Raw genomic sequence first — 16661 nt, forward strand, 5'->3', positions numbered from 1 at the left:
CCAGAGCATTTAGAGTTGCACAGAACTTTAAAAAGTTTCTGAAATACACACAAACTCTATCCAATAGTAGGTCCATGATTTTGGAACTACATTTGAAGTGTTATCACCATTTCTAATCACTGTTTAAGAAATACTTGGTCTTCAGCAATGAAAAAAAAAAATCGGGGAGACAAAGGAGGAAGAGTTGGTTTGATTTTTTTGGAGGAGGGCACATAAATTTGTACATATTTATGGGTGACAAGTGATGTTTTGATGCTTTTACACAATGCATAATGCTTCAATCATGGTAAGCACACCTATATCTTCAAACATTTATCATTTATTTGTGGTGAAAACATCCAAAATTCTTCCTCCTTGCTTTCTTTGACATACACATTATTGTTATTACTTGCCATCCTACTGTGCAACAGAACCCCAGAACTGTCTAACTATAACTCAGTATACACTGACCACCCTTTCCCCATCCTTCTCTGGTTGTTTTGGAGGTGGGGGTCTTGCTCTGTTGCCCTAGTTGCCTTTGAATTCCTGAGCTCAGGCCATCTTCCTACTTTAACCTCCTCAGTAGCTGAGATTACAGCCTCATGACACCACGTCTGACCCTTGTTTGTTTTTTAATGGATTACAAAATACATCAGAACAAAATATCGCCAGGCACAGTGGTGTACACCTATAATCCCAGAGACTTAGGAGGCTGAGGCAAGGGGATCACAAGTTTGAGACCAGACTCAGTAATTCAGTAAGGCCCTTGGCAACTTGGCAAGACTCTATCTCAAAATAAAAATAAATAAATAAAAAATAAAAATATTTGAGATATGGCTCAGTGGTAAAGCACTGCTGAGTTCAATCCCCAGTACCAAAACAACAACAACAAAAAAAAAACCTCTATGACTTTTATTTAGGTCCCAATAATGTCATCTAGCATCAATAATATCACGGATACACAATTAATAAGCTGGTTCCTCTTCTCTGTAAACATTAAATATGGGTCCTGTTTTCTTTTAAACTTGGTCATCTATAAAGCTCAGTACCAGATAAGCTATAGTACTATTACAAAATGTTTTCCTTGTCTTCCCTGGAATTTACCTCTTTGGGGTAAGTATTTTATACTTAACATTTGCTTTACAACGAATGTTGAGTACATTACAGTATATTACAAACAGAGTTTTTCTGTGTTAAGAAAAAGGTACTGGTACATACATACATTAAAACAAGAGTGCCTTTCATAAAATATGCTATTGACAGTCAACATGGAGCCGAGCCAGGGAGAGAGGACAGCACGAGGCAATGGCCATTATGATTGGAGCACTCTAGGTCAGAGCACTCACTGCATGTTCTTTTTTAAAAAAAAGATAGCATTTCAACTAAAGGATGAGACACTCTTTCCCACACTCTGGTCCATATTTCTAAACATTCTGGTGGTGGTGTGGTGGTAGATAAAATAGCAAAACCTTAGTGGCCATTCATTCCTGTATCAGCCCAGATAAACTAGTTTCATTATTGTGTTTTTACTGTGGCATGAAAATATCATTTGCTGGACTCTCTGGGCAGCTTAAGAGCTGGGATCAGGAAAAAACAACCAATAGAGATGTTATTGACATTTCCATAAATTCCATTTGCTCCTCTCTTTTTCCCGCTCTTTCTCCAACCCCCTTCTCTCTTTATACTACATTTCCACCTCAATTTCTCTTCTGCTCCTTTTTCTTTCTATCTTATCTACATCACACTTAAGTCCATGATGCCAGTGTAAACCCAAAGGTACTACTTAATACCACAAAGAACTGATAAGGCACCTAGGGAAAGATATAAGACATTTGGAGAGAATTTAGTCCTGAGATTCTTTAGATTAAAAAATAACAATAAAAAATCAAATTGTTAAGTAATTTAAAAGAAGACAGGGAATCCTAGAAACTCATTTGAAATAAATGTGTTTAGAAATTTTGCCAAGTTATTTCCTGGGGCACAATCGCCCCAGATGAAAACCCCTGCTAACTCAACAAATCTTGTCAGCTTTCATAGAAACCCTTTTCTTCCTATTAATCCCTTCCACACTGCCACAGTGGAAAACTTTCTTCAAACATCCTTGGCACTAATTGACACAAGTGTCATATTATCACAAAGTCTTTAACAATATTGCTTAGAGCAGCGTCTACACACTGAATATCTAAAGTGGGCTATAGCTCCATTTTCCAAGAGAAACAAAATATTAGTGACCTTATGTAATTCCAAATTTGCTCAACATAGTAAAAAAAGAAACAAGTGGAATTTACGTCTTCACTGTCTTCAAAAATCCAGTTTGTTCCTTACACTTACAGCACATCTCAATTCCATTGCTACACTTCAAGTGTCACATTGACTACTGGCCATAATATTGGATACTGAAGATGCACAATGTATGTCAATGAATATGAAAAGGAAGTCGAAATAGATCAAATAGTATAAACTTAAAAAATAACAAAATCCATTCTAGAAGATTAAGCACAGATGTCCCCACAGTATGGGCTACACTAACTTTCCAGTTACTTCCCTAGAAACTTATCAATTATATAAAATATAACACTATATCCCAAAGAACTTATAACTGGTTAATGTCCCTCACTTAGCCTTACTGTCCCACCTATCATAAGGAGGTTGAATTCACACTGTAAGCACCACTCTCTATGGAGGAACCTTCTAAAACAGAGTGGGCACAGCTTGATGCACAGTAAGGCATGTTTATGTTTTATGGATATACAAAGTTATATAACAACTTGCTAAAAGAAATTACATACAAATGCAGAGAATTATGAATACATTTTATTCTTTCAAAAGGAGTAGTACTACCTCTAAGCAACTTTTTGAAAATTGGCAGGAGACCAGAGATGCCAAAGTCCTTGAAATGCCTTGGTGGTACCACACAGCTAAGTTTAGCCTGCTATGTTTGAAGGAGAAATGGGCCCTTGCCAGACACTGGATCTGCTAGCATCTTGAACTTGGAATTCTCAGCCTCTGGAACTGAAATATAAATTCCTGTTGTTTATGTACAACCTTGTTTATAACATTTTTGTTATCACAGCCCACATAGACAAAGACTTAGCCAATGCCCACACAAATTTTGACTGTCCCAGTACACGTTCATTTACATGAAAAATCTTGGTAAAATTAATTGAGCCTAGTACCTATTACAAATAGTGTAGATTAAACTGTCACTATATGTAAATTTCCAAAAACATATAAATATCATATAACCTGAGGGCATGTTATCAGCTTTCCCTTACTATAACAAGTACCCAAGATAATCAACGTAATAAGAGAAAAAGTTCACTTTGGGCTCACAGTTTGGGGAGTTTCAGTCCATGACAGATTGGTCCCATTATTTTAGCCAGTGGCAGCTCAGTATATCATGGTTGGAGCATGTGGCAGAAGAACTCTATTAACCTCAAGGCCAAGTGCAAAAGATAAAAAGTGGAAGGGGTGGGGTCCCACAAACCCCTTTTGGGGGAACAACCCAAATAAAATCCAGAAGACTTCCCATAGGCCCCAAATCTTCAAGTTTCTATCACCTCCCAATAGTGCCAAGTTGGGAATTAGGCCTTTAACACATGGGGGCTCATTCCAGATTCCAGATTCAAACTACAGCAGAAGGTCAGCAGTTCTCAATTTGGTTTTTATTCAGAAAATGCAATCATGGAAGGTTAGGCTACTTGTGACACTAATACCACACAACAGTACCAACCTGCTTCTGAGGATACAGAAGATCATTACATACATAGCACGTGCTAGAGTAGCCCCCACCTTGTTCTGGGGATACCTGTTCTCAAATGTTCAATGGATGCCTGAAATCATGGAGAGTACCAAAACCTAAATATACTATGTTTGTTCCTCATATATACCCTATGATGAAGTTTATTTATAATTTAACACACTAAGAGATTAACAACAATAACAGAAAAATCATATTATACATAATAAAAATTATTTAGAACTTATGAATTATCTATTTCTGGAATTTTATTTTAATATGTTTGCACGATGGTTGACCACGAGCAACTAGAACTGTGAAAAATGGAACCATGGATGGGGACTGGGAAGCTACTCTACCTCTTTATGTCTTCAAGCATACTCATGTTGACTGTGATTGAATGTATGGAATCTGTTTATATATATTGCTATACTGTTAATTACAGAAATTTCTTTATTTCTTCTTAATATTTATTTTAGATGGTGCATTATGCCAGGTTTTTATATTTTTATATCAAATACTTTTAAATTATAATATAATAGGGATCAGAATTGCACTTCGAAACAGTCAAGGGGCTTTACCAAATATTTATTATAAAAAAGGTGTGTTGAGGCTAATAGGGTTAAGACCTGCCTAGTTTACAACAAGCCAAATGATACACAATATACTTATCCTAATCCAAATAGCTGCATGTCCCTTACCTTCCACACTCGGGGAAGGAAAAGCAATCATCATTAGCACAGGAAGAATCATCACTCCATCTATCATCGTACAACTGTGGAGGGAAGAGAAAAGAAGTCAGTCAAACAAAAATTTAACTGCAGGATGACAAATTCAATTAAGCATACCATCTTTCTCTGCCACTGCAGGCCCCTCTTACAAATCCTTCTAATGTATGTTCCCATATGTTTTAGCACATTCAATTGGATGCCCTTTTCACTGATCTAAGAAAGTCATCTAAGGAGTTAATCAGATTCACCTCACTTTCTCGGAACCCATCCTCTTAGATGAAAAACTCAGGAAGGAAACTCAGGGAGTAGTGGTGTAAAGGCTGAAGATGAGGCATTCCCACAGATTTCAGGTTTGAATTTGATCTTACCCTACTGAACACTACATTGACATAATAGTAAAATCCCTAAGAAGAATGGATATACTACTCTAGCATGATGTTAAAGATTAAGAGACCAGGGGTGGGGGTTGTGGCTCAGCGGTAGAGTGCTTGCCTAGCACGAGCGAGGCCCTAGGTTCGATCCTCGGCACCGCATAAAAATACATAAATAAAACAAAAGTATTGAGTCCAAATACAGCTAAAATATAAGTATTTTTTAAAAGATTAAGAGACTGAATAACTCAAGCTGAATTACTATATTTGTGCCTTTCTTTGCTTTAAAAGGTGAAGAGGTGGTGGAATCTGCATTTCAAAGAAAATAGTCAAACAAGCAAACAGAAATCACCTCATCTGTGGCAAAGCAATGCATTTCTAGTTCACCTTAGATTTTCACAAAGGACAGATGCAATTAAGACAGGAATACTCCTGAAATATGAAATCATGTACATCTATAATATATGAAATTATCATTGAGAAAATAGGATAGTTGACAAAAATTTCAAGTTGGTGTTGGCCTAAAACTACATTGGCAGAAGCTCAATTTCCTGAGTTAAGAATTTTTCCACTTGAATAAGTCCTGCAAATATCAGGAACCTGATGGGAATTTGGCTAGACACAATTTTCTGGATAGAGTAACAAAGAAAACTGATAAAGTTCTTTATGAATAGTGCTACCTTACTCTTGCAGCTTCAAACCAAAGGGCAAATTCTGTTAACCCGTTTGGAGTAGATTCCTTGTGATTCTCCTTCAGCTGATTGTCTGATTGTTTCCTTACCACACTCCATCCCATCTTTCTACCTCTCATTTAACATTTTCCTTTTCCCACAATTATACTTCAATCTATCACTTCTCTAATAGCAAGGAGGTGTACTGGGGATTTTTATGTACCTTTCTTTTATCTTTAAAACCATATGAAACTGGAGTGGCCCTCTTCGGCTGTAGTTGTTATAATAATTCGCGTTCACATAGCTCTTTTCTGTGGCAAGTCTTTTTTGAGGCTACAAATTCCTCATCTTGACCTCTCACAACCACAGGCCGACTCCTCTGACACTCTCTATACCTTTGAACAGCAATATGCTACTTGTTGCCCTCTGCTTGAACTGACCTGAGATGCTGCACCCACAACTCTCTCTTACCCACTCCTCTCCTCATATCATTCATGATCTAGCTCAAAAGGTGGTATAGTTTGAATCTGCCCCCCAAAAGTTCCTGTATTGCAATCTTAATCCCCAAAGATATATATTAGTAGTATTTGGAGTTGGGGCTATGGGGGAGGTGATTAGGACTAGATAAACTGGTAGTCTTTATAAGAAGAGGAAAAGTGACCCTAGCCAGCTGCCTCACTGCCATGTTATATTGCAGCAAGGGGGGCCCTCACTAGAGCTGAGCAGATGCTGGAGCTGTGTTCTTAGATTCCCCTGCCTCTGGAACTATAAATTTCTTTTCTTCCCAAATTACCTGGCCTAAGGTATTGTGCTGTGGGGACAGAAAATTCTCCATCCTAAGAGATTTCATTTCAGCTCCCCAGCACTGGGGCAGAACAACTTGCAGTTGTGTCTGTTGAAATCCCCAGCAAGAACCACCTGCCTTGGATGCATGCATCCAATGGCCATACAAAAAAAAAAAAAACTCCTTGAGCCATGGAATAAAAATACTAAACTCCCTTTTTCATAAAACTGTGAATTTTAAAAAGTAGTAAACAACAAAAGTCTTTATTGGAAGTCTTTCTCTGTGACAGTAGAACGAGAGGTGGCTTTCAGGAAGAGCAGAGTTACAGGATGGAAGGGCGGGCATGATCTGCTTACGGAGTGCAGCTGTGCACTATAGATTTGAGGGTCCATTTTAAGTGGATTCATAATTTATACTGGCTGGTTATAATGAAATGAGCTCTCCCCCCCAGGGCAGGTGTCCTAAAATCATTAAAGAAACTAGAGATTGATTATGTTACTGATGCAAGCACCAGAAGAAAAAGAAAACGGTGCCCCAACATCATTTATTCCTAGTAGTTCTTCTTTAACCACTTTACTAAAGAAAAGTAAGAATATTCAGATTAATCTGGTATGAAGCAGTCTCCCCAAGTCCATAATTTTTTTTAAAAAAATGGAAAACTGAATTCACGTCCTCTGACATATATAATAAATATTACTTGAATGCCCGGCTTTTCAGTAATAATGTGAAGCCATCACTATTACCTTAAATATTTTATATTTGGCTTTTTTTCATAGCTTTATTGAGGTAAAATTAAAGTACAATAAGATGCACATATTTGAAGTATCATATTTAGTTTTTAAAATTTCTTTTTAATATATTGCTATAATTTAGATCTTGAATGTCCCCCAAGGGACCACGTGTAAAACTTTTGGTCCCCGGGGTGGTGCTACTGGGAGATGGAGGAATTTTTAAAAGATGAGGCCCAGTAGAGGGTTGTTGAGTCATTGGGAGCATGTCCTTGAAGGGGACCATGGGATCTTAACTCCTTCTTTCTATTTTTTAACCTGACCATGAAGTGAGCAGTTTGTTCCACCATGAGATCCCCACCATTGCCATCCATACCTCAACTAGATGCCTAAAGCAATAGGTCTAACCCATCATGGACTAGAACCTCTACCATAGACAAAACAAACCTTTCCTCTTTCTAAGTTAAACATCTAAGGTATTCTGTTATAGTGATGAAAAGCTAAGGGCTGAGGATGTAGCTCAGTGGTAAAGTGCCACTGGGTTAAATCCCCAGTATCTAAAAAAAAAAAAAAAGAAAGAAAGAAATTAAGAGGAATTCTGATGTCTCTTAGTCATCTGTCAGTTTTACATCATCACCACCATAATACTAGTGACACTTCCTAATGTGCCTGGCACTATGCTTAGGATCAATATGCATGATCTTATCCAATCACTCCCTAAAACACTATAAAAAATACTCATCTTTATCCTATTCTATGGATTTTCTAATGGATGAGTGGAAGTAACTGATCCAAGGACCCAAAGCCAAACCCATATATATATTTTATAATACATACTTTGCATATAACATAAAACACAAATCAACATATTTTGAGTATACATTAAGAAAATTAAATTGAACTGATAAGTCATCAAAAGCCATTTGAGACCATTAATCTATTTTTTTCATCTCAGTCTTATCTCTGAATTCCCAGTCCTTCTTTCATTAATTCATTCATGCACTCAAATATTATTGAGAGCCTACTAGGTGGTGTAATAAGAAACTATATACTATATACTACATATTAGACATGAAAGTATGGTTCTTGCTACTGTGGAACTTATAACATAGATATGCTAGTAGTCAAATAATCATCAAAAAGATTGCATAACTTAAAAACTAAAATATTAAGTAAGAAATAATTAAACTATATTGCCAAGAAAGTAAATTGAGATATTTCTGGAGCATGGAACTTCCCTGAGGAGGTAGTATTTTAATAGGACCAGGACAAAAGTACTAGGAAAACAGGAAGAGCATGTGCTCCAGGTGTGAGTGTGTGTGTGTGTGTGTGTGTGTGTGTGTGTGTGTGTGTGTGTGTGTGTGTGTCACAAGGAATGTGATGCAGACATGGGCAGGCACATCAGGGTAACATGTGAGGAAAAGGGAACAATTCCTCAGCTTCTGTAGAGGCCCAAGGCCAGGACAAGTGAGGTATGTCCCAAGAACTTAAGGCTTAACTTAGAACAGAAAAACATGAGAATGGCCAGGTACCGGAGACCTGGAAGAGCCCTGAGCTAGAGACAGCCCAAGAAAGCTGGAAAGGGAAACTACCGTCATTGCTGGGGTAAGGGACTCTAAGCCCTGTGTCCTCACTGTTACCGAGCCCCCTTGGTTCTCACCACCATCTTTTCCTTAGTTCCCTTGGCCCCTTACTTCTAGGCACTCCAATCAGCCTACTTCTTGCCCATCTCTAGACCTGTGTATGTGTGCTGTCACTGAGTCCTCTTTATAGCCCAACCTGGCCAATTCCTACTCATCCATCAAGTCTCAATATAAATGTCCCTTCCTTATAGTAGGGTGCCTAAACCCTCAAAAACCTTTCTTTCACTTTCACATATTACTTTGTTAATTTTCATAGAAATCATCATTACTAATAATTATGCATTCAGATCTTTATGTGCTTCTGAACACGTCTCCCTTATACACTAAAATCCATAGCAACAAAAATCTATTGTCTACCTTGTCCATCAATGCCAGAGCCATGTAGATGCACATTTAATACTTGTCTAATTACAATGCTTTCCAAATTAATTAGCTCAGCTTATTAAAAAAATGAATACATATCCTTCTATATATACCTGTAAAGGAATGACAAGATTAAAAAATGTATCATCTCAAATTACGTTATATGCATGTACAAATATGACATAATGAGTCCAATTTATATATAATTACAACGCACCAATAAAACAAATAGATAAATAATGTATCATCTCCATAAACTTTAATGTATAGAGTTTTAATCTGGGTAATAGTTAATGTTAATAGTTACCAAGCTTTAAAGTCAAAAATCCCTTCGGAATTAAAAAAAAAATCCAAAAAAACAATAATACTGCTGTATTTTCCATGCCACAAAGCCAACAAAAGCTGATGCCCCAAAATATCTATTTACAGATTATCATTATGCAAGCAAAATTAATTTCAGCTCATAAATAAGGAGACATAAAAAGAATGATAAATTCAGTCCCCCAAGCTAATCTTAAAATATGCTAAAAATTATTGGGGTAAAAAAAAATCAATATCACTTACTGGCTACTACTGTTCAGGGTTTGGAGTGCCTCTGCTGCCCATTAATTCAGCTATTGAAAAGAGCACCCCACAAAGGAAAGGGGGAAAAATGCAGAAAAGAGAATGTTCTGAAAATTCCTGATGTCACTTTAAATATAAGAAACATCAATATGTTAAAGTATCAACCTAAAGAACCTACTTATAACTTCAAAACATATTAAAAATATATACTGCCTTTAAAAGTAATCCTCTACTCTTGGTAAGAAAGAGAGATTGGCAGAAATGGGAATAGGAACAATTCAATAATTCAGGAATACCTCACTAGTGGTTTTCAAACTTTTTGGCCTCATGATCCCTTTATACTCTTGAAAATCACTGAAGAACTTGTTTATGCAGGCTATATCTGCTCATTTAGTTTAATTTTAGGAATTAAAATTGAGAATTTTTTAAAATATTGTGTTTATATTAAGGTAACAATAAACACACTACCCTGTTTTTAAGAACTGTATTTTAAACAAACAAAAACAAAAACAAAACAGGAGAAAAGTGGCACTGCTTTACATTTTGCAAATAAGTATGTTTGACGAAGAAGATACCTGGATTCTCAAATATGATTCTACATTCAACCTGTTATAACATGTTGGACTGGTTAAAATATATATAGAAAATGTAACCTTGCAAATGGTATTGTAAGAAGGATCTTGCCAAACCCCCTCAAAAGTTTCAGAGACACCAGGGACTCTTGGACCACCCTTTGAGAATCACTGCCTTGAAGTTTAGATGCTCAGTTCTTCTACTATACCACTTCACCAAATGGTACCAGATATATTAGACAGAGCACTTGCCCCATACCTGACCAAAATGCTACTGTTCTTCAGTTTTAGAAATCTCTTTAATCATTCTAACATCAAGAAAAGCTTATCAGTTGTGGAAAAATGCATTAGAAATGTTTTTAAATGTAGGAATGATATATATACAACTAAATTTTTTTAAGTAGAATATAAACTTGTTAATAGAAAGGTACTCACTGCTTATTTCATTTAGGTTCAAATGTCAAAGTCCCTAACTGAAGAATCAGGCTACTGGGATTGCAAAATATCATCTGAAGAGTTCCGAGTATGAATTTTTGCCTGTAATGTATACAACACTCCCTTCTGTTCTTGGATAAGACTCTCAATCCCTGGTAACTAATCTTAACACTTCAACCACAAGGAAAATAGCTCTTTGGAAAATGGCTAGGGACCTCCTGCCTAGCTAAGGCACCCTCTTTGAATCAGTGCTACCTCTTACAATGTCTCAGGTCTACCTTCTTGGGAGACAGAGCATTTGCATGATACTCTACTAAAAACAGACAATCACAGGGCAGAGCAGAATCACTTTATAAATCCCAAGGTGCTTTTCAAACTCCATTTATAGATCAGACTGATATCCAGTCAAGAAGCTAGCATTCAGCTCAATTTCTAACGTGTAGGCTAAAGACCAAGTTTGGCACTTCTTTTGTTCATCACAACTTTATGGCTGAATAAAGACATGGGTATGCTGATACCCTTAATTAACTGTTACTCTACATAGCTTCACTCACTGGCCAGCCCGAGATAGGCCAGCAATCCAGCAAAAATAATCATTTTGATATTGGTCACAGAATAATTAGAGTATGATATACTGAATTTCTACATTCAACTTTTAGAACTGATATTAAGCAATCTACTTGATAAGCTATAATATGGCAATAAAGGTTATTTCTAAAATCTAGACTTAAGAGCAATGTTCAATTTTTGGTCCATAATACAGAAAATAGGGAGAAAGTTATTCAAAAATTCTACAGAATGTTCATTTGTCTGGCCTGGTAGCCCAAACTCACTCGGTTTGCCCACTGGTTTCAATACATAATTTAGACAACACCTAATTATTAAATAGGGACTTTCTTGATCCTCTTCTCAGTTTCACTTCTAACAATCTCTGAGTTAAAAAGAGTCTTGAAAGTGGGTCATATGAGCACTCATCCCTGTTTTGAATGACTTTATACCAACTGGTACAGTCTCTTTAACCTTTGCTAGATTACCACTCATAAGGGTTCTCTTACTTCTATTCCATGACAGTTTTTTTTTTTTCCAACAACAACCAAAAAATACTCTATAATATAAACGGCAGAGGCAAAACAGAAATTTCAGGCATGGTGGTGCACACCTATAATCCCACCAACTTGGGAGGCTGAAGCAGAATTCCAAGTTCAAAGCCAGTCTCAGCAACTTAGGGAAACTCTGTCTCAAAATAAAAAATAAAAAGGGCTGGGGTTGTAGCTCAGTGGTAAAGTGCCCATGGGTTACATTCCCAATGCAAAAAAAAAAAAAAAAAAAAGCAGAGGGAGAGAGAAATTCTGGTTTCTTTTAATTATCTATCAGTGTTATAAAATTATCACCATAACACTAGATAACACTAGGGGCACTTACTAATAAGCCTGGTGTTGTGCTTTGAATCAATATGTATTATCTTATGCAATCACTCCCTAAAACACTGTGAAAAATATTCATGTTAATCCTATTTTATAAAAAAGAAAATGGATGAGTAGGAGTAACTGATTCAAGGACATAAGTTCAAATCCAAGACCACACAACCAGACTCCAGTGATCTTAATCAACTGTTACTCTACATAGCTTCACTCACTGGCCAGCCCGAGATAGGCCAGAAATCCAGTCTGTCATCCTTAATGCTTCATCCAAGTCTTCCTTCATTCTAAGTTTCAACAACTTTGATTTTTCTCTTAGGAAACAATCTTACCCATGGTTATTTGAATCGCCTTTCAATCATCCCTTCCTTCTATTTCTCTAACCTCAAAATTAATTTCTTATACTCTGCAACCTTCAATTATTTCCCCTACCTTAACTCCTGCTTCCAAGAAAGGAAAAAAAAAAAAACCCTCAATACCTCAATGTCAAAGAAAAAACAAGCTGTTTGACAGAGCAAGTGGTTTCTTACTCCCATCCCCCACCCTCTATCTTCAATTCTTCTGTAACCCACACCTCAAAGTAAAAACAGAAAATAATATAAGGCACATTTGGAAACTAAGACAAATTCTAGACACAAAAGTTTGAAGGAAAGTATACTTACAACAACCACCTCCCCGTAGGACAAAAACCAGCCATTAGAACTGATTAGATAATGTGAGAACATTTCTCTCTTCCAAGCTGAAGAGATAGACCTATCGGAAGGGTGGCTTGCTACAAACTTCCTGGGACTTTGGAAAGGGTGAAAAGAGATGGGAGATGTCAGTCATAGCTGCAAAGAAAAGGTTCCACTAGAGCCATCAGGCCATATAAGTTAAGTCAGGGTCTCTTCTTCAGTTCACAAATGACCTTTTAAATATTCTTAATGCCACACTCTGAACTAGTGATATGTGCACAGGCTGCCAGGGCTTGGTTTCATACAGACTTCATTGCTGCTGAGGGTTGCTGATGGGCTTTTACTTTCAGAACATTAGCATGTAATTTGATCTTTTGCAATAGATGAATACAAATAGTTTCTTGGACAAGTCCTATAGAACAGAAAACGGGCCCCTAAATCAGTTCATCCTGTGTTTAGAGAAAATAATTACAGATTATTTTAGGAAAGAAAGGATTTTAATGGAAAAAGTTAGACTAGAAACATCCCAGCTATGACAGATGGACCCAAGATATGATTTGGGAAAAAATGGGAAGAAAACAATTTAATCTGTAAAAAAAGAAAAGAGGATGGTACTAAGTTGAGGGAGTAAAGGTTTAGTTTAGGCAACCACATAAGAAACAAGGATCCCCAATAAATTTATTTCAATTGTACACAAAATTGACTTTGTTATACCTCGAGTAGTTACACAAAGGAAAACTCAGGCAAGCTCCTGAGAATCCAATGTTCCGACACAAGTTCCTGGGACCCCAACACTAGGTTTTACTTCAACATGCTCTTGCATGGAGACTGTGTCTCGTTTTCTACTTCACTCCCTGTATCCAGTAGCCATGGTTCTCCTGCTTCCTTTCAAACTAATAAAACTCATCACCTCCCAGCTGTTTTGTTATATTCTCCCCTGCAGCACAGGGACACCACTTTCTCTCCCTGCAGTTTGTCCTGGAAATATATATATATATATATATATATATATATATATATATATATATATATATATATATATAACCTGTGGATATCAGTGGCCCTATTATTCCTTCCCATAAAATCTTCTAGATTTGTAACTCTGAGTCCATTTAAAATCCAGTTCCCCATTACTTTTCAGTTAGAGGCCATCTCTGTCTCATTTCTAACTGTGCCTAACCTTAAATCTTTCCTTGAACCTGATAACATAGAGCGTCTATCCTCCCTATTACTGGATGGCCGGTGTTGCAGAACCTATCCTAGGACTCAAGTGTCCCAAGGCTGAGGCCAACAGTGTCAATCTGCAACAAGGTGTAGTGGAGGCAATAAGATGAAAGGGCTATCAGAGTCAGAGGGGTACAGCTCTGCTCTCCTCTCTCACTCTCTCAACGGAAGACAGTAGAGAACATTTCTGTGGAGCTGAGGAAAATAGCCATTTATACTCTGGTCTGTCCAGAGCCTTCCCACCCATCCCCACTCCACCCTCTCACTCTAAGGCCATTCCTGGCTCAGACTTCCCACCCACCCCACCCATTGTACGTCCCTGCTGTATCTCCTTCACAGCACTGGGTGACATATGTCCTTCACTTACTTATTTTGTGTTTCCCCTCTCTCTCCTCCACACACCAAAATGTAAGCAGCGTGACAGTAAAAACTACACGGCAACCTCCCCATGTCTAGCCCTCACCAGGTACTCAATATCCATTAAAGTACTTTAATTCTAACCTCTCAGTCAATGTTATACTCTGTATGGGTGAGAAAGCAAGGTCCAGTTTAAGTTTTTGTATCGCCTAGCAAGGAAATAACTGGGAAGGGGAGTGCAGGCAGGCCCATGACCTCAATTTAATATAGTAGCAACTGGGTATTTGAGATAAATTAAAAAGATATCATTTGTAACTTGGATTCCAGTTTTCAAGGGTGACATCCAAGAGAAGCAGCCAAACAAAAAGACGGCTGGCAACCTCTGGTTATACCAGACAACTCCCTGGTGGACAATATCCCATTTGGAAAGAGCCGCTTGGATCTCTCCTTGCAGACACCAGCTGATCTGCCCAGAGCCATCCCCAGTGACCTCTGAGACAGCTTGTGTAGCTTGAAAATATATCTCCTACAAGTCAAAAATTGACATATTATCTCCCCCCCCCAGGCTTCTAACAGTTATTGACGCTATTTGGAAAGCTATGCTTCCATGCCTATTAATAACCTTCAGAAAGAATCCCAAGGAAGTGTCAAAAGAAAAAAAAAAAATACGTGGCTGAGGGAAGCCAAAGACTCAATCAGAGGTTACAGTTAGCAATTAGTATATCTGAGGAAAAACAAAATGAAAGTTTTAATATCTTCTGTATTAGATTTTATCTTGTCAGGAGGCTGAAGACAAAATACTTAGCCAATGAATTCAAGGACTCCAAGTCAAGAACCCTGGTCTTTATTTATGGAAAAGGGATACTTTTGAAAAAAGACTCCTAACCTATTTAAATAAACCAGCACCACAATTAACTATCTGCACATCAATTATTTCAGAGATTTTTGTCCACAGGGCTGATATCATTAAGCCTTTTATAGTTATTTACACCTTTCTAAAGTTTCTCCAAGTGACACATTAAACAGCAACCAGCCCAACCTACTCTAAAGAATGGAATTGCTAATTAATCTTTTAAAAAGTCTTTTCTTAGTGGTCTTCCCCCCCACCCACCCAACTAGAATGTGATTAATGGAATTGTCTCACAATTTAGCTTGAAATATGCTTTTGCCAGTCGAGCAGCTAAAGCAGAATCAGATAATTGTGGTATGACTCAACAAACGCACAGCTGTTCATTTAAATATATCCATCAAAAGTATAAATACGATCATGAGAAAGAAAGGGAGCCATGTACCAGGGTCAGTGCACAAGTTGAACGGGTTAGCATCCAAGTAACCACAACAGAAAACAAGGAAGAGATGGGGCAGGAGACGGGAAGAGGTTCTAGATGGATACTGTATGGGGAAAAAACAAAAAAAAAGATGTGACCCACGGGAAATACTCGCTGACCTAAATACAGCAACAATGCCAAGAGAAAAACTAATTGCACTGTATTAAATGAGGAGAAAGAAATGAATTTTAAAAAATAGACAATGGTCCCCAAGTAGCGAGGTATAAAGCCTACAGGGTAGAAATCAATGAATCTTGTTTATAAAAACAAAGACCCCCACCCCACACAAAGCAGAGGAAGACAAGAACAGGATTCTCGCCTCCCTCCTAGTACACACATGGCCTTGATACACTATGATTATGAAACCATCATGGAAATGTGGGATTACCTCTAACAGACCCATAGTACAGATGGTACCCAAGTTAATACTTTCAACTATATGCTGATAAGAATGTGATACACATACTTGCAGTGACTAGCGATGTACCCAACTCTCCTCTCTGGATGCACAGAGCAGCAGCAAGCTGCCACTCCCATCAGCCCTGCAATCTCAAGGACAAACCACCACCACCGCAGGGCTACAGTGGACTGTGGTGCTCAGCTGTGATGACGGTTGGGTTAGGCACATTACATGCATTTTCAAAGTGCATTATTATCAATTTATAGTGGATTTCATGGGACATAACCGCATGGTAAGTTGGGGAACATATGCACATAACTTAATAATGGGCAACCTCTTTTGTAGATCTTGCACATTAAGGACAGTCGTTTGCATGGGGCAAGGAAATGAAGAAAAAAAAAACTAAGAACACTGGGGTGGGGGGCTCTTTCCAGCACTGCAGACCCCATACCTTTCCCCTTCCTTAGGCATGGGTCATAAGGCCCAGAAAGAATCTGAGAAGCAGAGGCACAAAGATCTTGATCCTTTCCAAATACGTTATTCAAAATGCTAATAAATGAAAAAGGATCTAATTTATTACGATGATTTCTAACTTTTCTCTCAACCAACAAAGCCTCCTTCCAAAAAAAATAAAACAATTGCCGCGGCAGTGGAGGAATGGAAGCCCATGTGTAGCCTGA

General features: G+C 37.7%; 1 protein-coding gene across 2 annotated transcripts in view; it reads right to left on the reverse strand.

Annotated features, from left to right (window-relative positions):
• Acvr1 (activin A receptor type 1) overlaps window positions 1–16661 on the reverse strand; it is a 121284-nt gene that overhangs the window by 45628 nt on the left and 58995 nt on the right. For both annotated transcript variants that reach the window (XM_026401468.2, XM_026401469.2), the window contains one exon: window positions 4420–4493. In XM_026401468.2, the coding sequence (XP_026257253.1) occupies window positions 4420–4486 (67 nt within the window). In that variant the 5' untranslated portion in view covers window positions 4487–4493. The remainder of the gene's footprint in view (window positions 1–4419; window positions 4494–16661) is intronic.

This window comes from Urocitellus parryii, chromosome 1 (genome assembly GCF_045843805.1).
Source record: "Urocitellus parryii isolate mUroPar1 chromosome 1, mUroPar1.hap1, whole genome shotgun sequence".
NCBI lineage: Eukaryota > Metazoa > Chordata > Mammalia > Rodentia > Sciuridae > Urocitellus > Urocitellus parryii.